The 26,630-nt window shown below is 42.0% G+C and overlaps 1 protein-coding gene across 1 annotated transcript; it reads right to left on the reverse strand.

Moving 5' to 3' along the window:
* Positions 1 to 851: 851 nt before the first annotated feature.
* On the reverse strand, positions 852 to 24,726 carry LOC138614758 (immunoglobulin superfamily DCC subclass member 3). Its single transcript, XM_069688330.1, has 14 exons — positions 24,678 to 24,726; positions 16,329 to 16,634; positions 13,761 to 13,905; positions 13,061 to 13,191; positions 11,785 to 11,922; positions 11,526 to 11,684; positions 5,320 to 5,485; positions 3,822 to 4,072; positions 3,579 to 3,743; positions 3,034 to 3,222; positions 2,403 to 2,516; positions 1,702 to 1,828; positions 1,430 to 1,544; positions 852 to 926 (listed from the first exon to the last, which is right to left on the reverse strand). Exons 1-14 carry the CDS (start codon positions 24,724 to 24,726, stop codon positions 852 to 854), a joined length of 2,130 nt encoding a protein of 709 aa, XP_069544431.1.
* Between the last annotated feature and the right edge of the window lie 1,904 nt (positions 24,727 to 26,630).

Below are 26,630 nucleotides of genomic sequence, written 5' to 3' on the forward strand. Positions count from 1 at the left end.
TCCTGGTGAGCAGCCTTTAAACGGGCCCGGTTGGCAGCTGGCAAGGTACTCTGTGACTAACACTGGTCAGTGGTTACTGAAGGGACAGGGGTTTTTGGTTGAGGTAGGCTAGAGCGAGCAGCATCATCGGGGTAACACTGGCCTCATGTATGGCTCCGACACCGTCAGACTGAGGTAGCTGTGTTTGGAGATGAGTGAGATGAAGGCCTGTTTATCTGCTTCTTCTATATGGCTTTTAAAGTCAAAGACAATCATTTCTAATTGGACACTCACCTCCAAAAGGGGTTTAAAAGGCCACTATGTCTTATTGCAGAGAAACTGAAGGCAAAGTCAGGACTTCTGTCACAGCTGACTGACTGGAGCGTGTCAGTCAGGTGAAGTTATTTGGCTTCATTTGATGTTTTAAGAGCATGTACCTCCTCACATGCCGGTTCACCAGGGGAGAGCTGAGTGGTAGAGTAGTTTGGTCATGGATCAGACTCCCACTGGAAAACCCACATGTTTGTTTGAAGTGTACACAACAAGAACGTGACAGGGAATAATCTGGGGAGGCAAAACTTTCTGAAGGCTTTTCTACATGCACGTGTGCACGTTCACAGGCATTAAAGGCAATAAGCTTTGGTTTGAGGTCGGGGTGGAGGCCGGGGTGGGGGATGGGGTGGAGGCCGGGGTTAGGGTGGACGAGGACGCCCCTCCATCTACTTTCAGGTGATTAGCAGCAGGTTTTAGTACATGAAGGCTGACCCCTATCAGAGGGCTCAGACGGTTCTCATGGACGAAGGTGGAGGTTCCTGGTGAGTAGCAGAGTGTTGGAGGGGAGGACGGGGAAGAGGTGGTGTCACTGACCGGTGTTAGCTTGCGCCCGTGCCAGGCAGACCTGATGGATGTTGCTCAATGACAACCCGGCACTGCGCCGGACAGACCACCTGCTCACAGGGAGACACGACAGGAAGACAGGAAGAAGACAGGAAGAGGACAGGAAGAGGACAGGAAGAAGACAGGAAGAAGACATGAGAAAAGAGGAACAAGAAGTCAGAAGAAGTCAGTGATGAACGAGTGATTACAACTCCTGTGATATGATCTTTTGTCATTGTAGTTTGGTAGTTATTCTGACTCAGCAGATCTCTGTCTGTTTTCAATGATATGACGGAGATGTTTTTTCACCAGAGGGACAAATGTTTTCGTCTTTCTCCTGTTGAACTTTTGGTCTCTGCTGCAGTGATCTGTACACTGAAGAACATTTAAGCTACAGAAAAAGTTTTCTTTACGATTGTCTGACTGGCGATTAAACACAAAGTTGACTTTCACATCTAGTGTACTTGTTTCATACCAGAATATTTTTGTTTTATGTCTTTAGTCAAAAAAGGTCTTGAAGATATCTTGAAAATGTGACGTAATTGTACCCAGTGGATGAACAAAGTGTGCCTACCGGAGGTGCTGACTCCACCCTGGGCCGGTTCGCTCCGTCTTTAGGAACACCGTTGTGTCCCGTGTTGATTCCCGGCACAGACCAGCTGTCCTGAGTGCCTTTACTGCAAAACAGACTGCAGACAGGTTCCAGCTATCAGTACAGGACTTTACACTAGCATCGCAGGAGAGCCAGAGATAAAGACTGGACACTAAACGTGATACATCATTTATTGAATCATCTTTTGTTTATAGTGTATAACAAGAAATGGAAGGCCAGTAAGGGGCACTAACCTGCGACGGTATCCAAAGATAAGGAAGAGAACACAGAAGATGATGCAGGCGGTGCCGATGTGGATGCCGATGACGATGCTGCCCAGAGACGCCTCTCCATCCCGGCACTGACACAGACTGTTTCCTCCTGCAGAGAGCACAGAAGTAATGAGGAACATCTCCACCGTGGAGAAGAACTGAGCTCTGACCACACACATGATGCACTTGCACACTGCAGGATACATGTTTTTACAGCGTTTTATTTGTCCTTGGCTGTGTCTGTTTTTCTAGCAGGGAGAAGTGTTGTACAGAGATATCCATCCTGAGTTTCTTACTCAGGTATAATGTAACTTCCAGGTTTCTTTATAAGGACAAACTCAGAAAGTCTAAAAATGATCAGATTTCTTCATTAAAGTCTGATTTACTCATATATTAAAACAATGTTCCTCGTTTACTGTAGAATATGTCAGGACCTGAAACTTTATACCCGACTCCTTTTGGTAGACAAAATCAGAACATTTTTTATAAAGTTTGTATTCTTTTGAATAAATGTCATATTAGACATGTGTTTTCTTCTAACTCCTACACTTTGGTACAGTGCAAATATCTTATGAAATCTCTTTTGTCAAGGTAATATGTTTTTGTTTTTTTAAATGCTATGATAATGTCTAATTTTAATTTGTGGATTATTCACAGGTGTTGTCAGAGAAGCTCCTTCTCACCGGTGGTTTTGCTGCTCATGCCCTCCTCTGCCAGTGACACCAGTCTCTTGGAGCAGTCACTCTCTCCGTTCCCATTGTAGGCCACCAGTTTCACTTCATACACTGAACCCGGTTCTGAAACAGAAGAAGTGTGTTGAAACAGTGAAGAAGGATTCGAGTCTTCATCTCAGTGAATGTCTGCTAAGAGTATGTGTGGTTATTTTTTCCAACAAAGCCTGCACACTGGACCTCATATTGGTGGTGTATAGATAAGAAAGAAAAGAAAACTGGATTAATTATATTGAACTGAATGAAAGACAAACATGATATCATGTCCATTTGATTCATTATACATTTTTCCTTCTGTAAATTACACACTTCTCCTTTCAGCCACGTGTTCCTCTGTTTTTTCAGAGTGACTAATAACTCTCACAATAAATCCAGATATCCATTTTAGCCCAACTGTGTCTGTGATTGAGTTTTATTTCTGTGTACAGGAGGGCAGCATGTCTGGACACACTGGTTCATTTCTTTTCACTCCATCAGTCACTGTTGTACTTTGTTGATGTTGAGCTGCTGTGTAGTTTATACCGACTCATATGACGGTTCGCAGGAGAATCATTGCGTCTCTGATATTGAGGTCTTAACCTACCCAAGTCAGAGATGGTGTGGGCGTTGATGTGACACGGCAGCTGAATGGGCCCCTGGTCGTCAGCGTGGGGGACCCTGCGGTAGGACAGCCTGAAGCCTTCAGCCTTACCAGCCTTACTGGGCAGCTCCCAGAGGACCTGCACTGAGCTGGAGTTCAGCACCTTGGTGAAGAAGGTGGGAGGGGTTGGCACTGGGTGGAGGGAAGAGAGATGAGATGAGGAGATCAGAGAAAAAAACAAAGCAGTAGCAACGGTGCAGCACCTAGCAGGACGTGAACAGTAAAGACAACAGAATACAAACCTAAAGAAACATTACAAATAATACAACTCGTAAAATAATGACGCTAATGGAAGAATGTATTAAAGGAGAACATGTATCTAGATATACTTTCTTAGATGAGGAAGAAAGTCTGTGCACAAATATTCAAGATGCTGATGTAATATAAAACTAAATTATAATAAAGCCAAACAATCACTGTCATATGAAATCCTCAAAATAGAAATGAATCAGCGGACAGAGCAGGAGTCCATTTTCATTTGTTCTTACCGCCCCCTAGTGTTGTGGCGACCACAGTGTGGGACTGCTGGCTGGCTCCCAGAGGAGAGTAGGCCCTCAGGTAGAGGGAGTAGGTGGTGGCTGCTTCCAGGTTGGTCACATCGTGCCGAAAGGTGCCTTTACTGATGGCCTCCTGCAGCTCCAGACTGTCAGGCTCTGAATCACACACACACACAGACATTTAGATGATCTGTGTGTGTGTGTGTGTGTGTGTGTGGTGTTGCTGACACTCACCTCCTATCTTGCGGATGTGTAGCACGTATCCGATGATGCCCTCGGTGACGTTGGCGGGAGGCTGGCTCCATGTGATCTGCAGGCTGTTGGTGGACAGCGCGGCGGCCTGCAGCCCCTGAGGTGCAGCCGGAAGGTCTTTAGCTTGAGCCACAGCCAGACGAGCGCTGGCCTGGTTGGTGCCGGCGCTGTTCTCCGCAATGCACTGGTAGATGGCCTCATCCTCCGAGCTGATACGGGTCAGAGCCAGAGTGCTGCACAGACAACACACAGCTGTCAGTCCACTGTCAAAATCATTACTAATCCCAAACAACAAGTATTAATACCTTGTTTTTTCCTGTGATTATTGTGCATATCCAAATGTTGCACATTTCAACTTACAGATTTGATTTGATTTTTTTTGTGTGATTTTATACACTTTATTAATCCCCGAGGTGAAATGTCTTCACTACAGCAGGGGGGCTCTCAGGGGGGAGCTGCTGCAGCAGGCTGCCACTAGGCGGCGCCAGGTAACCTGACCTGAGGTGCATGTTGTTGGATGATGGGAGGAAGCCGGAGAACCCGGAGAGAACCCATGCAAGCACAGGGAGAACATGCAAACTCCGCACAGAAAGGCCCAGGACCGGATTCGAACCTGGAACCTTTTTTGCTGTGAGGTGACAGTGCTAACCACTGCACCACCGTGCCGCCCTAAATGATGTGTTTCATTACAGTAAAACTGGGTCCTGGTGGGTTTCCAGGTCAAATTTAATGAAGAGTAAGGTCTTTATCTCACACACACGCTCTGGGCTCTGGGGCCTCAGTTAAGGGCCTGTAGTTCCGTTTTTCCTTCGTTATGTGCATCCAGCCCTGACGCTCCTGACTGCTGCCTCTATTATTACTGCAACGTCCTCTTTCTCTGCCATCCTTACACAATGACACAAACGAGTTTTATATATATATATATATACAATAATGGAGTAAAACTGCCGTAAACCATGCTGAGGGATTTTTTAAAAATCCAAACATATGGCTAATTTGCTTTAAGTGACGAACACAACTCCCCTTTCTGTGCTGCTCTGCCACCATGTGGTGTTTCTGTATAACGCAGGTCTATAAAAGTCTGCTGATCATAACTGACTGGTTTCTCCTGCTTTTTGAAACACATCATCCAGTTCAACCACAGCGTTCAGGGATACGTTTAACGTTATAGTCAGTTTGAAAAGACCCCGGATGTTTGAAACACTTTAAGACTTATGGACTCTGCTACTGTTATCTACACGTTCAAACTGAAACTTCCTGTTGCAGCTTTTCATGAAGCCAACTATTAATTTCTATACTTCTGTAGACTCAACAAGCCATCTCTTTAGTAAGTGGTCCGTCAGGATCATAATGAATCAGTCATGTTGAAGAATGTGTTTTAAAGATTCACCTTTGCATCTGTCATACTTTGAAAGAAGATATGGGAATGGAGAGACTGAGATATTTTATAGTTTCATTTTCTGGTAAATGAATCACCTACCTGTTGTTATTGGTCAGCTTTACGTTGTGTCCGGGCATCAGGACCTTGCCGTTCTTCAGCCAGATGAGGTGAGGCTCGGGGACTCCTTGGGCCACACAGGTGAACACAGCACTGCCCCCTGCTGGTTTGGACACAGACTGCGGCCACTGCAGGAACTCAGGCGGAGCTGAGGAACAAAGAGGGAGATCAGACACAAAGTGCAGATACAAAAATAAATAAATCACAGTCCAGAACCTGATGGAGGACATGGTGATGAATAACTGGTGCAGAGTAGCTTGATTCACTTAAATATGTGAACAGAATCATGAGGAAACAAGTGTGCTTCAAGGTAACAAAGTAAGTATAGGGAGCATTAAAGCAAGTAGAGCCTTTTCTATGAACCGCCAAAAATGAATCTGGACGGATGTCCATGGGCAAAAAACAAAACAAAACATCTTTATGAAATTATATTTCATTTAAATGGATTAACATTCTCGTTTTAAAATAAAATTTCAGAATAATTTAAACATTTTAAGCTTTGTAAAAGTAATTTTAGTTTTTGCAGAAATTATTACTAAAAACAGTAATCTTGACAATTTCTTCTACATTTTCTTGACTTGAATCACATTGACTGGCAGCTCAAAGTCCATGAAGTGGGACACACTGACAACACATGAGCATCAGCAGGAGAACACCATCACTGTTCGTAGATAAGATGGAGGTCAGTGGAATTTAACAGGAAAACTTGTTCATTATGTTGAAGTTGACATGGTACCATTGAGCTCAACAGACAAAAGTGAGTCACTGTAGTGTTCAGTCTGAACAAGAGAGAGGAGACATGACGTATCTTGTTAGTAACACAACTGTAAAATCAACAGTGACTGAAACTCAGCAGAACAGAAGAACAGTTCAAACGGGCGACAATTGAAAATGGATCTGGAATGCAGCGAAATGTTTTTTCTTTCTCATGTCTTGTTAAAAACAGACATCAACAAGCTGTAACATACACTATAGTCTTAACCAATCTTCTTTTTTATTGTCTAGTGTTTACTGAGTCCAAACAGTCAAACTTTACAATCCTCAGTTATATAAAAGTCAACTTCTAACTGACAATATGGCAAAAAAAAAAAAAATCCAACTAAACTCCCAAACTGCCGTTATAAGACACAACATAAATCATAGTGTACCTGAAAGAGTTGATAAGACCACCTTCATTCTGGTTGATTACAACCTGGTATTACTTTTGTAGTTTTAACCATGTTAATCATCATCAGGCACAACATTATTTAGAAAATGTGCAATATTAAAGAGGCCTAAAACAGACTGCTGACCATCAACAAATTCATCATTCAGCTCTCTGCATGATGAAGCTCTGTTTCAAATGGTTTCAATAAATGTGCATAAAAACACTTAAATACAAGAGAAACATAAACCTGACACATTTATACAACTCTTCATTTTTAGTCACTGAGAAATAAACAGAATTAAAACATCTGTTTGTGTGTTTGAAGGGAGTCTCTGCATCCTCAGAGGGAGTCAGGTCCCTTTATCACACACACACACACACACACACACACACACACACACACACACACACACACACACACACACACACACACACACACACACACACACACACACACACACACAGACAGCTGACCAGGCCAGTCCTCAGCTGTCCCAGACAGGTGCAGGGTTCACTGCCCGACCCCCCCCCCACACACACACACACACACACACACACACACACACACACACACACACACACACACACACACACACACACACACACACACACACACACACACACACACACACACACACACAAACTTCAATATCAGAACCACAATAGACGAGCAGTTTTATGTTTCAGGCAGCGGTCCATAAGCACTGAAGCCCCGCCCCTCTTCAGTCCGTGTTCAGCATCTCATTGATCTGTTGACCTCGACACCCATTGTGAACCCACAACCCCCAACCACACACCTCAGTGTTAGGGGGGGAGGGGGGCAGGTTCAACAAGATGACCATTTCAATAAGAACACATTCATCACTGCAGACTCGTCTCTCATTTACAGGTTAGAACAATCTGATTAAAATAAGGTCTGGTTCATCTGAGTCCAAATGGACCTAGGAAGGAGGAAGAAGGAGGTGATAGTGGCAGACGGGACAGCGGGTGTGTGTGTTTGTTGTGTAGTGATGAGGTAAAGAAGTGATTCTGGATTAAAGAAGCAGATTTAATATGATCATGACTGCTTCAACATCATTCACAAACTTCAGAAAATTACTTCAGACTTTAGATGACATTTTGAATTCTGTGCAATATTAACGAAAGTGAATTTAACTGAATATCTATTGGTTGGAGGTGGATGGACTGTGTGTGATGGTCTGTCTGTCGGGAGGTGGGGTGAGTGTGAGTGTGTGTGTGTGTGGGGGGGGCATCATGATGTCTCAGGGGGGACAGCTGTCCGCCCTCTCAGCTGTCCCCGCGTCCCGTTGAAAGTGTCGTGCGTCGTCAGCTGAGAGTCCTTCAGTGGATCCATACTTTGTATCGATCAGTGTTTCTGTTGACCTTGATTTTCACCTCGCCTCGAATGTCCGGCTGTATTTTCACCTTTTGTTTTCATCTGATTGGACGGCTTCTAAACTACATTAAAATATGTTTGAGACACACTTTCCTTTTCCTCATAAACCTGAACATGACAATTGTGTGCAGAGCAGCCTGTGATGAGTCATGTAACTAATGATGTACAACAAGCACAACAAACCTGCATGCACAACGTCACTGAAGCATTAAGACTAGAAAACTATTTTATTTTAGTTAAAGGTTAAATAATTTAGGAGGTAACCTGTAAACTAGGTAAACTGGTACCAATTCAAGGAAACAAAAACAGTGACAATAAGCATAAAAGTACCAGCTTTGCTTATGTTCAAAGGCATTATCAGGAAATTAGATAATAGTCACTCCCATGTGGTGTTTATTTTCCACTGGAGATGTTAGGAGTGAAATAAGCAGGAAACACCATGACTGAATATTTCTGTTTTTGTTTTTCTAAAAGATTAAGTCCATATTAATGTTTAATATGAATCCTTAGTGTGAGGATGTTAAATGAAGGGTGGAAAGTGAACTGAAGGGGGCTTTGCGTGATAAAAGATCTGCAGCGTATCTGGTCTGGAAACCATGTGGACAACAGTGTGTGTGTGTGTGTGTGTGGGGGGGGGGGGCAGCATGGTATTAAAGCAGCAGCCCTCACTGGGATGCAATCCATCTTCCACAAATTCCAAATTAACCCTGAGGCCACGCCCCCTTTCTCCCTCCACCTCCCTATCTGTCCGTCATGGCTGCTCCGCCCCCTCCCCCTTAATCAAGGTCAGAGGTCAGAGGTTGCAGTTCGTTCCCCCCCATCCCTCCCCCCGGTAGTCTCCCCCCTGCCTGCACCTTGCATTGACCATCCAGTCGTCCCCCCGCTTTCTGTCCCTCCGTATGTTGGAGTCTTTGTCCCCCCGTCCTGGCCGTGACCATGGACACTCACAGACTGTGTGAAAGTTCAGACCTGAGCTAACCTGTTGAGCAGCAGCCGTCCTCCCCGCCAGCCCTCCGAACACAACTTCAACTGGATGATAAAACATATTCACCACAACATCTCTACGATCTCTACGAACATCTTTACGAAGACGACGGACGACTCGACTGTTTCACAAGTTAAATGGAGACAGAGATATTTTCTTCATGTTTCATTTAAACACAGTATTTCCAGAAATGAATAACAAATATTCCAAACTTGTTTCTCAACAAGGACTTTAAATGTAAACGTTTTTCAATCAGAAGAAATCTTATTTTTTTTAATTTAAAACTTTTTAAGTGACTCAGAGCCATAATCTGAGAAAATATGCAAAACAAAACATGTCAAAGCTTGAGGTTGTATATGTCCCTTAACTGCATATGTGAACATATATGTTCTATACTTGTATGTAGAAAAGATTTGTAATATTAGGAAAAAAAAAAAAAAAAAAGTATTTGTTCTTTTCTTTAACTACATGTATCTGTGCATTCAAGTATCATTTTACCAGATAAGAATCTAATTTGACTGCATAAATAATGAACACATCATCTCATGGTGACTGGAACAGACAGTAAAAATCTAGTGTTTGGATGCAGAATACAATCATTTTACTTTCCTGTAGGTCTGTGAACACATTGTGAGGTCGTGTTAGCAGATGGACAAATCCTGAAGCTCTTTGTTCCCTCTCACCCAAAAAAGAACAAACTGATCAATAAATTAATGAATATATTAGAGATCGTCCCTTTCGCCCCTTTGAACGGCCACTGAGAGAGTGACAGGGGGAAGTATCGATTGATCTGAAACAACAGGAACAAAGGGACCGATGGATGAAGGGAAAACTGAATTATACAAATATAGATTTTTATGTCATGGAAATTTAATGAAATGTGCTTCAGATATTATTGGGATTCATATTTTAAAATGTATGTCAATTTAGAGGACCGAGTGTCCACTGTAATGTTAACAGTGAGTCTTTCAACTTTATCATCAACTTATCCCAGATAGCCTGGCTGAATCTCAACAACAACAACAACAACAACAACAACAACAACCTTCCCTCCTTCTACCTCCTTTTATTGATCAGGTCCATTTGACTGTTTGTTAACGTGCAGAACTTTGGTCAACCTGTGTTGTGCTTCAAATGTGATATATTTAAATAACTGTCCAACACTACTCGTTGGACTGTTAGTAGATAAACATGGAAACAGGACTTGGAATTGTAGCTGACCAAAGTGAGATCTACTTTTAAAAACTTCTTTTATACTGTTAAATCTATTATAGAGTTGTATCATATGTTGTATTTTATAAGTTGATCATATGTTTTGTGAGTCAAATCAATCTCCTTCTTCACAGTATCTGTCAACATACAGCTCAGATGTGTTTCAGGATTTACTTATATAATATTTACAAATTAAATTTCATCACCATAGAAACCAGAGGCTGCCTGCTGGCTGAAAGCTGAACCCTTTAACTCTCTCCATGTTTCTGTCGTGACTCCCTCAGTGAGCTGGCCTCAGGACAGCCAATTAAAACACAGCTAATGACAGAGAGGAGTTTCAGTGGGCTGAGAGGAAGGACATGAGTAGGATGATGGATGAGTCCACATCCAACCCCCACAGCAGGACCATCCTCAGCCTCTTCCCCCACTGAGCAAATGGGGGCAGAGGTGAGAGGAACGCACTACCCCTCACCCCACCCAAACAACCCCCCAACACCACTTAATTAAACCAGTTACAGGATCTATCATGGAGGTCCAGTAATAAAACAAAGACTGCAACGATGGCTGCAGAGAAAATACATGTGTGCTGGTCAATTTCTACAACAGTGTGTCCAGTATAGTTATAAATATTATATTTATATCTATATGTCATCTGTTTGTATGTAATTCCATCTAATTTATCTTCAGTGCATCTTCCCTGCCACACTCTGCAGCAACATGCTGACATATTAAAGGAACAGTCCAACATTTACTTCTTTATGTTGCCCCGACTCAGAAGTCTCAGATGGATTTCAGTCCCATGTTTGTGTCCAGTACAGAAACACGGTGAACAGGGCTGATCTGCTGGCTGAGCTTCGTCAACAGGGGAGATAAACACATCTTCTGACAACTTCCCACTGACTCTCTTCTCAAGTGATATTAAAGAAGCTATGTTGTAAATATGAACAAAGATAGGTGAGTCTCATTTACTTGCAATAATTGACTTTAGTAGCCACAAGCAAACTTGTAAATAAGACATCATCAAGTGTTTGAAAGTGTTTGTCTCCATGGAGCTGACCAAGTTTAGCTGCGGTAAACACATCAAACTGTCCTTATGAGGACTACAGCTCCAGAAATATGAGCTCATGATGCGGTTTATCATTTGAACCCATTTCTCCACCAAAATTATATTCCATGAGTGTTTTAAAAACACCGTTCAGATCATATTGAAGGTAGAAATGATATACAGAAAGCTGAAATGAATATTTACACAAAGTTTAAGACAATACGTTTAAGCACAAGTTTTCTTCGTAAGCTGATTCTTTTTTAAATGCTGGTTTTGGCCTCGTCTGCACTGGACGCAGCTGGAATAACTGAAAATAATATGATGTACACATGTTGGACAGATGTGGTCGGTACTGTTGGGCTGATGGAGCTCTTTGCATCAGAACACTTTAGTCTGGCCTCACCTTGTACCACCAGGCGTCCGAGCGCTGTGCGTCTCATTCTGGTACCGGGCCTGTTGGCAGCACACACATACACACCAGAGTGCTGCAGGGAAACATCTGAGATCATCAGGTTCCCCGTCCCCAGAACCTGGATACCCTCCACCCCGATGGAGCGTCCATCTGAGGGATGGACACAGACACACAGAAAGGGTTAATAAAGTTGGAATAAAGCATGTAATCTTCTACCAACATGAATCCTATTAGAGTGTTTCAAACATACCGAGTCGGCTCCAGGAGACGATGGGCCGAGGGTTTCCTGTGGCGATGCACTCTAGGATGGCCGTCTGATGGACAGTGATGGTGAGATTCTGGGGTCCCGACAGGATGACGGGTTCTTTGTAGGTTCTGGGAGCTCCACCTGGACGAGAGACAGAACACAGAGAGTGAGTGACAGAAAACACAGAGCAAAGACAGTAAATGAGTGGAACAGCTGGTACGGCAGAGTCCACGTCGGTCCACAATAAACCGTTTTCATGTGCTTTCACATTGTCAAACACACAACACAACACAACTCTGTGTAACACAACATTTCATGAAATTACTGGTGGATATTCCTGAAGAAAAATGTGAGTATTCTCCTTTAAGGACTGAATCAGCAGCTTCTGTATCGTGCTCTTACTCCACGTCTTCTTATATATTAAAAAGCACACAGTCAAAAATATATCTTTCTTTATAAATAATATATATATGCTTCATTTAAATATGAAGTTTAAATTAGCACAGATAAATATGTATATAACTTGTCAAACTATTTTATCATACCAAAAGATGCAATAGATGATTTTAATGTCTGGAAGACTTTACTACCTCAGTGCCATAACTCAGAAACAGAAGGACAGAGTGTGACCATCTTCCTCCTGTGGTCGCATCCTCAATGTGTGACTCTGATCTAAACTGTGCTGATTGTCCATCTCTTCTGTGTGTGAAACATCCACCTTTTACAATCTGCAGCCTCTTTACAGCAACATCCAGATGTAATGCATCATCTGCTGTCATTTGGGTTTATTGTCCAACCATGTGAACACATTCAGGACTCCCTCAAAGTGATCACTACATATTACATATTATATGAGTCTGGACAGGCTTGGATGGAAACTGTAACTTGACTGGTCAGTGACTACGAGGTGGCAATGATTAATTAGCTGAAACACAGAGCCTGGAAAACAAAATAGGAGTAACTGTTTAAATAATTACCATCTGGACTGTCACTGTGAAGCAAAACTTTCATAATTACAGAAAATTAACTTAAAGCCAACATAATAAGAAAGAGTGCAAGAATATCTGCTGACTAATGTTTTCCAACAGATTTGATACTAAAAGCCTGAACTGTGACATAAAAACAAAAGTTCACTTTTCAGCTTTTTGGTGTTTGGGAGCAGCACAAGTTATAAACACACCATACGTCCTTACAGTTTATTTCATAAAAACATGAATGCTGTTTACTCCACAGTGTTTTACCTAAATGAATATGACATGCTACATTAATGTACACCTACCTGTGACATTGAGAGTGGCGTCATGGCTGTAGCGAATGTTGGCGATGTTGGTGGCCACGCAACGGAAAACGCCTGCATCCGCCGGCCTCGCCCCCGTCACCTGGAGGATGCCCATCGGTAGGAGAGTGTACCTGGACAAAGAGGAGGAGGAGGAGGAGGAGGGACAGGTGAGCAGACAACTTTTTTATCACTGTAAAACCATCACAGAGTAAGAGGAGGAATTATCTTCAGTTACAACAGGTTCACATATTTACACTCTGTGACAACCATAAAAAAAGGTGCAATAATTTGACTTTTACAAATTCCTTTTACTTGTTTTGAAGCTTTCAAGATACATTTTATTCCCTCCTGATCACGGATGTAATGGATGTAACCAGTAGATGTGATCTAAGTCTACCAATTGCACAGCAAACTGAGCAAACAAGCTGCAGGAGTGAAATGAGTCAGAATCAGAACTGGATTTGAAATGATGTAATAATCAAAACAGTGAGAAAAAAACAAAACAAGGAACAGTACAATGTGACAAAACTACAACACAAAGCTTTGACTTGTTTTTTTGGTAAATGATAAACATCCCTTTGTGGCCACCACATATTATACTGTTGACAGTGTATGTGAATGAGCTTCATGTGCATACTGCTGTGCCTACAGTCTCCTACAGTGTTCACTGTAGTATCTGTACTGCTGGTATGTGTGTTACCTCTTGTCAGTGGTGTTGAGCAGGACTCTGTCTCTCTCCCAGCTGATTTTGGCTTCAGGTACTCCGTTGATCTGACACTGGAGGCGAGCGACACCTCCCTCGTCCACAGACATGGAGGCTGGGTGGGTGTGAAACTTGGGAAGAGCTGAGGAGGAAGATACAGAGATGAGTCTTAATGAGGAAGATACAGGACATGGATGTGACTTATAAACACTGCGGATGATTTCAGCTTCAATATCAGTTTACTGATATATATAATCCCTCTTTGTTAATCATGAGAAAATATCTCAGATGATGTCACTGTGATGTCATCAGGGTCATCTCAGTTTGGGTTTGACTGTGAACTTATAATATAGCAAATATAGACTATGGTCATAAACCATGGAGTTTATGAGACTGGTCAGGCCTCGAAGAGAGGCATTATGGGAAATTCAGCATCACTGTGGTTTGGAGCTGGACGTATACTTATAGCTAAAAGACTCAGCTCTGCTTCTTCAATTTTGACTTGTTCTTAAAATCTGTTTCTTGTAGGACCCCCAACAATATGGAAGGGAAATACTCTTTAATATATAACTATCCAAGTTATTTATTTATTATTCTGTAATAAAAACTGTCAACAATTTATTGGAGATGATAAATAGATTTTCTGTCATGTCAGATTGGGAGACAGATTTTCTGACATTTCTGAATTTGCTGAGGAGAAAAAACATCCATGAGCCTTCAGTTCTCACTGCATCTGACTGATTTAAACTGTTTGGGTGCCTTTGTTCGTCAGGTAGATTTCCAGTGAGTAATGCAATTAAATGAAAAAATAATCAACTTTTATTACCAACTAAACGAATCAATTTTCTTTTCCATACATCCTTACTGTTCTGTGTTGTGTGGACTGAAGTGGTGCAAAGTTTTGGATGATTATTTTCATCTTAATTTGTTTCCGTATTTGGACATTATTGCCATGTGTTTTGTTCCACAGAAACTTTTCATCCTCACTTTGTTCTGTCTTCCAGAATCTCAATGTGAGCCTAAAACAACATAATCTCTTCCAGGAGTTCCTCTCACCTTCTTGTACACACACATTTGATTGCTAATAACCTGGTGACCATAATCAATAAGTTTGTGTAGCATAGAGAAGGGGTCTGCATATGAGAGAGCATCACCATAGCAACTCATTGCATTGAAGCAAGATCATCTCTTGGATTACCCATAAACCCCTGGTTTTATTGGTCGAAGTGAAGTGGTGAGGAGGAGTAGTCACGTAGTGTGCACGTGTGTGTGTGTGTGTGTGTGTGTGTGTGTGTGTGTGTGTGTGTGTGTGTGTGTGTGTGTGTGTGTGTGTGTGTGTGTGTGTGTGTGTGTGTGTGTGTGTGTGTGTTCAGCATGTAGCCCCCTACAGTAGTGTTATTAATAGGTTTTCCATGATGAGACGCTGGGATGTGTTGGGTGAGATATGTGTCCTGGACCGCTGAGTCCAGAGGGGGCTCGGGTTATTAAGTATGATGCAGACATGTTCATTTTTTAAAGCATCATTTATAACATAGCTCTCTCTCTCTCTCTCTCTCTCTCTCTCTCTCTCTCTCTCTCTCTCTCTCTCTCTCTCTCTCTCTCTCTCTCTCTCTCTCTCTCTCTCTCTCTCTCTCTCTCTCTCTCTCTCTCTCTCTCTCTCTCTCTCTCTCTCTCTCTCTCTCTCTCTCTCTCTCTCTCTCTCTCTCTCTCTCTCTCTCTCTCTCTCTCTCTCTCTCTCTCTCTCTCTCTCTGAACCTGTGGGGTATTTCTGACAGAGAAAAGGCAACATGCAGAGACGAGCTGTGGGACGTCCTCTGCTCCTGCTGAAGGTTTATAACCTGAAAGTAATGCAGGGATGTGGATATTAAAATCTAAACTACTTGTATCTTTACTTCAATAGGACAATAGGACTGGAAAGTGTGAATCCTTCATATCTAACTCACAAAATTAGGACCGTAATAATTTTTTGGACGGACACAGGAGTCTTTATTAACTGTCAATTTTCCCATATATCTGATTGATTTCTGTAATTATGATTTGTTTTTTCCAAATCCCCCCCCAAAAAACCTTCCACTGTGCTTCTCCAGTTTCAACTCGTTTGCACTGTGAGAAACTTGTTCTGCTCTGATCACCACTGACATTATTCTTGGGAATGGGACCACATTTCACTTTCAAAACTCCAGAAACTGGTCTCCTCAGTTCCCAAACATTTACAGAGTGTTGTTAAAACAAGAGGTGATGCAGCACAGTGGTGAACATGATCCTGGAACAACTTTTTAGAGACGTGCTGCTGCAATCAAATTAAAAATAAGCAATTGTTTTTTATAAAACAATAAAAGTTACCCATTTTAACATTTTATATTTTATCTTTGGTAAATTTTCAATCAAATATGAGTTTACATGATTTATGAATCATCAGATTCTGTTTTTATTTACATTTTACACAGCGTCCCAACTCATTTGGAAACGGGGTTGTATTTGTTATGTTGCATCGCACATATTACACACGTGTTCTATAAACTACAGTGTGTGTCACGCTCCTTTGTCGTGCAGTCGATCACTTACATGCCAAAAGGACTTTGGCCTTGCAGCTGACCAGCATGCCGTAGTGGTTTTGGGCGGCACAGTCGTACTCGCCCATGTCTGCATCGCTGCCCTCTCTGCGTTTCTGGAAGTTCCGGATCAACAATGTGCCGTTTTCCAGCACTGAAACTCGAGAGCTGATGGGTAATGGGACCCCGTTTTTACGCCATGTAACCATGATGGGCTCCTCGCCCTGCACCCGACAGTCCAGCATGAGTGGGCGATCCCTCACTGCGATCACATCACTGGGCTCCTGCAGGAAGGACAGCTCTGAGGCCGAACACAGACCTGCACACAGGACGAAGAGGAAGGGGATCAGAGATGAAGGTCTGCATTAATACTCAGCAGCTTTCTCAACATTTGAATTTTTCAGTCAAAATATTTGGAGAGAGAACCTCATTACATTTTAGAGTTTCTGTATTTTTGTCAGTATATTCTCAATAGTTCAGAAACTTTGCTCATAAAGGACTGATTATGTGAAACCCTAACCAGAGCCTAAACATGAACCTAAGATTAACGTAAAACCAGCCTTCACCCTTTAAATCTAATGATTTGTCATTTTTGTCCCTAAAAGGGAGGCGGGTTCCAACAATGTGACTGTAAACAGATTTATGTCCTACAAGAACACAAATATAAATACACATATACAAACATATGCACATGCTCGATGTGTATGTTGCTAACTGTGCTGCCAGAGCTCAGGTCTGAGTACTATCTGAAGTGATTGTACATACAGAAGATATTTTCATGGGTCAGCCTCAACTTCAAAGTGAATGTGAGTTTCTGCTTATATAAAAGGTAAAAATATAACACAGAATATGACACAAAGTTTTGATCTGAAACTGAAGGCAGAGTCGGGATTACTGGTCCAATCTGATCTACTTTATAGGTGCATATAATTTTTTTTTTTTTAAATACAAACTCCAACTCTAGAAACCTGCTAGTAGAAATAACTTTCATACATTTTTCATGTTGTTTAAAGTTGTTCTTCATACTACAAGAATCTCTTCAATCATAAACAGACCCAGGCAGAAACCCTGAACTGCAGTATCCAACCTTTAATTAATCTCAAACCTACAGACATCCTACAGTTCATCTCAAACCTACAGACATCCCAGGGCTCCAGAGACAACAGCATAGGGGGAATCTTCTCTGTCAGACATCAAGCCTCAGGAAACCCGACCCGAATTCCCCCAAAAACTTCACTGGACAACAAAAAGCATCTGATTTGATAGATGATGCATTTGGTTTTTACTGAAGATGAGCCACAATGGAGGCTGAATGCCACCGAGCCATCCAGCCAGGGAGGGCCACAACAAAGCCTGACGGGGAGGAGAACACTGCAGAGGGTTGCTGGGGTCAAGTTAGGAGAGTCCCCATTGAAGCAGGGACCCATAGTGACAATAGTATTATGACTATGCTTATTTGCACCCAACCCCCAGTAACCTCGGTAAAAACTCCCGTCAGCCACTTTACACCCAAGGGCACCATCTGCCCCTTCTTATGCATCCAGCCCACCCCTCCCGTCCCTTCCCGTCTTTTCAGATCCATCTCTGAGGTGACTTTCCCATGCCACCAGATCTCTCCTCCTCGCCCTTGTCCCCTCTCCTCCGTGACCTCGGTGACACTCCCCGTCTTTCCCATTTTCTCCCGGCTCTTTTTTGGTGTTAATGTCCTCATATGCAGTCGTCGCTTTCCTTCCCAGCTGTGAAGCATTCACAATTACCGCTGCACTTGAACTAGCCAGATGCTTGATCAGTGTCACGATGGAGCATTGTTTAGGTTTGTGGTTGTTCAGCCACCATAAAGGATCACATCCCACTCACAGCTGCCTGCAGCTGAACTTGACTTTGGATGGACGACAGTCATTTCTGTAAAGTTCATTTCCACTCTGAAGGCCATTTGATGCTGTTTGCTGGTGTGTTGAACATTATTGTCAGTATACACTAATATTCTCATTGATTTTTAGTTTTCATGAATAACAACTAATATATTTTCCCACTTCTGTCCAACCTAGGCAACATTATAGGCAGTTTTTATCCACCTTTTAAGCATTCAGTAGATATGCCACAGATAAACTGTTAAAGATCCCTACAAAACAATAAATGAATAACCATTTTATAATGTGACAATGCAACTGTAAGGGTTTGGTGAGGTTCAGGCACAAAAACAGCCTCTTTCAGTTCATAAAAACATGATGGTTTGGGTTAAAATAAGTATGAAGTATGTTTGGTCAACCCATCCATCCACCCAACAATCACGAGTTCCTCCTCTGATCCCTTCATGATTTCTACCACCAATAACAATCTGTGTCACCTGAATGTAAACATGTTTTTGATGCCGTTTCACTTGAGGTTGCTTAAACTTCAATGTAACTATAGATCATAAAAAGTTGTTTCTACAGGTCACCTGTGAGGTCACACCTGCTTTCTGTTCGCTAAACCTGAAAAATGAAATGTATTGAAGTATTATAACATTACATATCCAAACAACACAAAGGCCATTAGACTCACTGTTCAGCTGTGTTTTCCTCTGGATATGAGAAGGGTGGTGACTTCATGTTGACAACAGTCGGTGATAAACTGGTTTTGAGGTTTTTGAACACAGCTGTGACATTTACCTGAAGCTGCTCTCCCTCCTCACAGTAACATCCACTTCTCTAATGTGTCAGATCAGGAAATGAGCATCTGCCCTCTTTGTAACGGCAGATCAGAGTCAGCAGAGACGGTTTTAGGTTTGCTGGTCAGCTGTGTCTGGTCAGGCTGATAGAGCTCCCCCACCCCCATCCCTCAGGCCTAATCATTCAGGACTCCCCAGGGGTGGCGGGCCTGTTTATTGAACACATGGTGTCTCAACCTGTGAAGCCTTAAAGACTGATGTTGATTTCTGTTGGAGAAGGTCTGAACATGGTGGTATATAAACATCATTTATTGTATTATTATTATTAAACTATTATTTATGTAGTTATGTTACATAACTAGGCAGGAGCAGGACCCTGTAAGATGTCATAAAACACTGAGATCAACATTGAATGGTAATAGACAACTCAAATTATTAGGAACCTCTGACATGATCAGGATTTTTGTAAAAATCAAGATTCCAGATTGGCTCCACATATGTGATTGTTAAAAATGTAGAAATACATCAGTGATAGTAAACATTGTCTTCTGCATTTAGCAACAAGTTCTCTTGGACTTCACGTCGTGTGGACGGCCTGCAGAGACGCTGCTGGTCTGACTGGTCCTGAGGATTCAATCTTTGTCTCCCAGTGAGTTTCTGTGACTGGTTTCAGCTCAATAATTAGAAAAGTATTTCAACAGTCGAGAGAAATCGGATGTTTTTATGGCATTAGGCATTTAGATGCAAGGTCAAAACACAACAATGAGACAAAGGTAGAGTCTGTCGCTCAGTTATTGTCAGTTATTGTCTCATGTTTTTGTTCCATTACACGTACTATCAGCACTTTATACAAAGAGACATTTTTAGTTTTGAGTCCCATTTTTTTCGGATGTGCCAAAGTAAGTTAACAGATAAATATCAAAGGCAATAAAAGTGATGAACTTGAATATTTGGCTGCAGATCCATTTGATGTACTGACAGCATCAAGTCTACGATCCACTGATTTAGTTTAATACTGTTCCAGGTGTTAACACAGCTGCCTTCAGGAGATGTTTGTTACAGGGACTCTGTCTTTAAGGTCCTCTACAGCAGGTCTACAGCTCAGTTGGTTTTATTCTACTTTCTGTCACTAATAGAAGCTTTGACTGTCAGTGTTTGAAAGGTTTCTCTGGTCCAACCAGATACATTGGAAAAATGACATAGCAAGATACTCCTGATTTCATCATCTGTTCCAGCATTAATAAAGATGAGTTCTAGAGGCAAACATCCATGAGTCATGTTTCACTGATGGGCTGGAACAGGTTGGATCAGGGGCCACTTCCTGTTTTCCTCCACACCTTTAGCTGATAAGAGGTTTGCTTCTCTAACTCTTCTGTTGGAGTTATTTCACACATTTGCTCTCTACACTGGTTCTGATGTTACTGATGGCTGTTTTTGAGGTTCTTCACAGCTCAAAGGATTTTTCTGTCAGTTGTTTCCATGGCCAGTTTAATCCATGCTGTGGTTCATTTTAAAGTGGTTTCAGGGGTTTCTTGTTTTTTCTTTCTGACCTGCTGTACCTGATATATCTGTTTCATTTTTTTCTGTCATAGTACCTGTTGTCAAGGAGATGCCAAGAATGCAGTCCTATACAATACTAGAAAACTACTGTCAAAATAAATATGTAGGATTATTCTCACAAACATGAGGGTTCATTGAAGAGAAGACTGATTGGATTTAATTATATTTTCCACCAAATAAACTGTTTTCAGTTTTCAGTTGTAGTTTGGAGCGAACCTCTGACGTGTGTTGTTTCCACACTGAAGCCTCAAATCCAGCTTGTTTCCAAGATGAAGAACGATAACAGTTTGTGAACACTAAAGGATTTTGGACAAAAACCTTTTAAAGAAAACTGGAAGAGTAAAATGTTTCAACTGAAGTTGCATGTGAAGTGACTGAGTGTGAAGCATTAGCGGTTGGGCAGGTTTAATATCGGGGTAGGACCGTAATGAGATTTTTTTCTGAGGGAGGGGGTTGTCCAGGAACCCCCACACTCACACCCGGTGCTACTAACCTCCAGGCCTCCGGGGTCATGAGAGAGACAGAGGTGGGAGGATAGATATGTAGATGAGGGGAGGGTTGAGGGGGGCTGCCGGTGTCCAGCCTGAGTTGCCCTCCGCTGCCATTGTTCAGACCGCTGCCCCTGAACTTCACACATCTCTAACCGACTCCCCATAAAAACAAAAAGACAACGAGGTCCTGATCACCATATAAACATGAGCTTTATCCTCTTTCCTCCTTCAGACAACTATTTTGGAGGGCTGTGTGGGTTTGAGTTAGAAATGACAAGCAGATTAATCTGATTAATCCGTCAGAGTTAAAATTTAGGTTGTGGAAGCTGGGTTAAAGTTATATTCTTTCTCTATTAAATCTATTTTACCAGTAAAGGTGCTGCTGAAGGTCTGGTTTGGAAGATAAGAGTGACTGGACAGGAGTGAAGCCCATCGCCCTGAGGCGTCCTCCTTTGTCCTCCTAATGGTTCTTCCCAGTTCTGCCTGCTCAGAAACAGCAACTTCTCTCGGGCATGTAACACACACATGCTACTCCAGTCAGGGCCAAGCGACCAGGTCTGTTGTTAAAACTTAGTGATGCATCATTTACTAGGTGTCATGCGTTCAATGTCTAAACCCTGTTAGTGAGACATGAAGCAGATAAAACGTGTTATTCTTTATTTAGCCTGTAGGTGAAGCTATGAGTGGTGGTTCTATTTTCAGTGACTAATATTGAGAAGCCTTTTTATACTAAATCCTTTTTTTTATTTAACAAAGGAAGCTAAAGTTTTGACAGTATTTAGATTGAAATCATAAACTGTCTGATGAAACAATGACCAAGATTATGAATCCTCCACATTTCTGTGCTTTCGTTTTTAAATCGCTGAGATTCAGGCAGAGAATCAGCACCAGAAATATACTGCGGTTTGGTACACAGCCATGTTCAACATATTCTCACTGAACAGTTCCATTTGCTAAATGTCCTGAAAGTGAACTCTACAAAAGATTTCTGTCAAATAATATGAAGAGTGTCTAATTTTTTGGTAACAATATGATGGTATTAACATCTTTTTAGGGCAACATATCTCATTACCTTTTTCTATTATTCTATTCTATTCTATTCTATTATTTTATTCTATTATTTCCATTATTATCTTATTGCTTCTGTATGCTGCTGTAGCGAAAAAATTTCCCCTCGGGGATTAATAAAGTAAATACCTACCTACCTACCTGACTAATAAATAACACGCTAAGGGCCCACAGTGTCCCATCTACATATAAAGGGTTGATATCTAATGGTCAGTGCCAAACAAACACAGTCCCTGTCAGCCATGTGACTCAATAAGCAACATTTTCTTTTATAATGGAGAGGAGGCCTCTTTGTTTGCTCTCCAGATTCAATCAGTGAGGTTTAGGAAGTTAACAGAGCAGCAATGCTTCGGTCATCTGAGAAGTGAGCTGCTGTGTTAATGCTGCATGTCAGCTGCTACTGCACGATCAGTGGAAGCAATACTGGGCAAATTAGACTGTAATCTAAAGGGACAGCTATAGCAGAGGAAGAAGATGATTATTAGTAACATTATTTATTAAAGTATAAGAAGCCACTCAATTGATTTATTTAATTATTTATAGATTATCAAGAAAGTTCAAGTCCAACACTATTATCTTCTGTAACAGCAGTAAAGCCTGAGCCTTTATCTTATATTATTGTCAAACTCTATCCGATCATGTGTTTGTACGGTCTAAAGCAGGCTTTTGTCGAGTGGACATTGAATGCTCTCTTTCTGGTGATGGAGAACAACATCCACAGTCCTGCTCCTGCGCAGAGGCAGCAAAGTTCATCTGCAACTGAGAGTTTCAGGATGTTTGGAGGGCAGAGTGGAGGAAATGATGTTCAGTGTCTATCCAGGCACCGGACTGATGCTTCACGACAGACTGAAACATTGTGAACCTGTGACTGTGCTGAAAGAAATCCTCCTCATCATCCCAGACATCACTTTCACCAAACCTTGAAAACTTATAGAAGCAGCATGTTTCATGTTATAAACAATCCTTGTAGGAACTGCCTGGTACAACCACAGTGTTTCCCATGATGCACCTCTGGTCTCTGATGGTCCAACGTACAGTTTGATGATAAATGAAGCTGTGTGGTCATTAATTATTATATAATTAAGATGATGATAATACATTAAATGTCTATCCATCTGTTATGTTTCTGCTGTCATCCCCTCAGTGTTTCTGGACATACAGGACAAATCTGGACAAATCTAAAACGTTAAGGATTGGACGAACCAACCAGAGTCGCTCTAACAAAAGAAGTTAAATAGACTAGTGGAGGTACGTTGTAGTAAAGAAAGCCGTGTGTGCCTGTCTCTTATAGTGAGGTTAATGCTGATGAGGACACTCCACAGAGTCCCATCAGCCTCCTCCTGGAGCTTCAACGGATTAAATTCTGTTTACATGAAGCTAAACTCTCCACAGATTGAGATGTCAGCCTCCTTCCTGTCCCCCCTGCAGGAAACACCAGCCTCCACAGGCCCTTTGTGTCCCCGCTAGGGTCCTCTGGCTACTCTGTCCGGGACACTGTGTGGGTGAGAGACCAGGGGAGGGAGGGGTCTTCGAGGACGCGGTCACGGGCAGTGTGTGAGGGATTACTTTACACACACATATCTTTAATAACGCTGCGACATGAGCCCAGACGGGGGCAATGTTATGGAGATGAGGGTGTGAGGGTCAGGTCACTACAGACCGAGCACTGTGAGGGAGGCTATTGTGTCCAAACCCCCCCTCCAAAATAAAAGCTCAGAGGTCAGTGACTCTGACCCCTCTCTGCCGTCTGTGTTTAAGGACACAACCTCCTCGACTGCACTGCTCTCCTTTTCATCTACAGCTTTGTGGGTTATTCTGAAAGTGTACTATAAAGTGTACAGCCTGAAAACAATTGTAATTAAAATTAGTTTTCCTTCAGGTTTTATATTTTCTGTGAAAATTTTCTGTGTACTTTTAATTATAGGAAATAGAAATATATGAATTTGTATTAGTATATAGTGGATATAGAAAATAATTTTGTTTACAGAAATTTGTTTGATGGGATTCAATTGAAATCCTTTAATGTTTATCCAAGATTAATAATCAAATCTCATAGCACCCCCCTCCACACACACACACACACACACACACACACACACACACACACACACACACACACACACACACACACACACACACACACACACACACACACACACACACACACACACACACACACACACACACACATTCAATGCCTTCTATTATCGTGTTGGTGGGAAGAAAGTGACATGATGGCTGCTGATTCGCATTTCACACTCAAGGCTAAATTAAGTTGTTTTTATACCTTCTACAGCAGTTTGACCATAAATTCTTATCAGATTGGAAGACTGAAACATGAAAAACCAAATAAAACTGTACATGAAGTTAGTTTCACAGTTTCTATCCAGACAGTTAGCCTCACTTTGAGTTTACATTTACTGCACGCATGTAGATAGTGATAGGAACACCCAGCCAAATGGACTGAGTGTAATTGACCATTCAGTCTGAGTGGATGAGGAGGAGGACAGAGCAGAAGCCTGTGAGATACCTTCAAATACAGTGGCAGTAAACAACACCAGCACTGGTGAAACAGATCCAAAAGTGTACTTACTCAAACAGTAGAAAGCTGCAAGACAGCTGAGAAAGATGGATGGTTTCATTTTGGTCTTCTTCTCTTCAGCCTCCTGGACGTTAAAGCTTTGAACCCTTCCAACCTCTAAAATCAAAAACAGAAAAAGTAATCCAGATGGAAAGGCAGTTTCTTCTGTCTCCTCTTGTGTGGATCTTCTTTGGTGATAAAGCTTCACGTTTTGTTGGTATTAAAGCATTGTTACTCTGCTGCTGCCCAGCGTTCTGCCCTCTGAAGGCTGCTGGTCACGTCCAAACCCGCTCTGAGAATAGAGAGGACGACACCTCGGCCTGGACGCAGCTCATTAGTTATTCAGCTTCATTGTTGTCACTGAATGGACACTGATACAGAGGTTGTCATCGACTACTGGCAGGTTGGTCTCCTCTGAACCAATCACAGCCCTGCAGGGATGGAGAGGCAGCTCAGCCTGGGAGGCATGATTGATATTCATTTAAACTGGCTGACCGCTCTGCCCACCCCGCTGCCTAATGGGCCAGCTGTGGCCTGAGCTGGACACACGGCTCCCAGTCTGACTGAAGCTGTGACCCTAAAACTAAAACATCATCTTCTCAGGCAGATTATCAGACTGAGAAATATTCTGGATTCACAAGAAATGCCGTTCTGTAAAGAAACTCGTTTGGTGGTTTCAGTGCAGACTAGACATTTCTGGACAAACATAAATTTTCTGTTTTTGAGTCTTGTTTGATGGAGGTCACATCCGTATTATAGGTGAACACCACTTATTTACCAGAAATGGCTTATTAGTCATATTTTAAATCACTTTATTAATTTTGTATAAATTATCTACAATCCTGTTTCCAAAAAAGTTGGGACAGTGTAAAATGTAAATAAAAACACTGCATCCATGATTTCCAAACAGAATCTCAGATTGTGATCCATCAGACCTCAGGACAGTCTCCACTTCACCTCAGTCCATCTTCAATGATCTCGGTCCAGAGAAGGCGGCGGTGTTTCTGATCATGTTTCTATCTGGTTTCTTCTTTGGAGAGTTTTAACCTGCATTTGTGGACGCAGCGATGAACTGTGTTCACAGACGATGGTTTTCACAAGTGTTCCTGAGCCCATGCAGTGATTTCCACTCCAGAATAGTCTGTTTTTAATGCAGTGCTGCCTGAAGGCCTGAAGATCACCACCATCCAATATTGGTTTCCAGCCTTGTTCCTTGTGTTCAGAGATTTCTCCAGATTCTCTGAATCTTTTAGTGATATTGTGAACCTTAAATTATTAAATCCACTAATTCTTTAAAATGTTATATTGACGAAAACTATTCTTGAATTGTTGCACTATTTACCAACAGTCTTTTGCACTGTGAACTTTTTTTTAGAAATGGGGTTGTATTTGTTTTGATTCATATTTGTTAAGTTGAAACAAAGAAGGCTCTTTGATGAGCGGTGAAATTTCCTGCAGGATCAATTGGCCTTCAGATAATACTTAGAAATCTAGTAATGTTTCAGCAGTAATGACAGCAGGAGGATACTTTTATACATCTTATGGCACCCTGTTCACGCAAATCACCAGACACACACACACACACACACACACACACACACACACACACACACACACACACACACACACACACACACACACACACACACACACACACACACACACACACACACACTCTCCGATGTCCACCCATCCGCTTGACTAACAAGCTCCCAAATAAAGAAGAAAGACAAAACAGTTGACGGAGTTTCTTGCGTCGTGACACAGTGACGAGTGTCGAACACCCTCTAGTTTACACATATCTGATTTTCCACCAACAATTCAACTGTAAACTGGAGCCCGAATGACTGAAGCAATAAGATAGAGAAATGTTGCTCCTTTTAAAAAAGCTACAGTTTCCATTTTGTGAATAATGTTACAAAAAAAAAAAACTCCTCTCTGTAAATTGAGGCGGGAAAAATGGCT

This window comes from Brachyistius frenatus, unplaced genomic scaffold, assembly GCF_029030835.1.
Source record: "Brachyistius frenatus isolate BFR_SWC_R1_liver_20210118 unplaced genomic scaffold, ASM2903083v1 Contig_563, whole genome shotgun sequence".
NCBI classification, from domain to species: domain Eukaryota; kingdom Metazoa; phylum Chordata; class Actinopteri; family Embiotocidae; genus Brachyistius; species Brachyistius frenatus.

Excerpts from the sequence above, each read along its gene's own strand:
- LOC138614758 (XM_069688330.1), bottom strand. The coding sequence starts at position 24,726 with ATGAAACCATCCATCTTTCTCAGCTGTCTTGCAGCTTTCTACTGTTTG. Across the intron at positions 16,635-24,677 it reads TGCAGCTTTCTACTGTTTGA|GTCTGTGTTCGGCCTCAGAG; the intron begins GTAAGTACACTT and ends TCCTGTGTGCAG. Across the intron at positions 13,906-16,328 it reads GGCCAAAGTCCTTTTGGCAT|CTCTTCCCAAGTTTCACACC; the intron begins GTAAGTGATCGA and ends CTTCCTCCTCAG.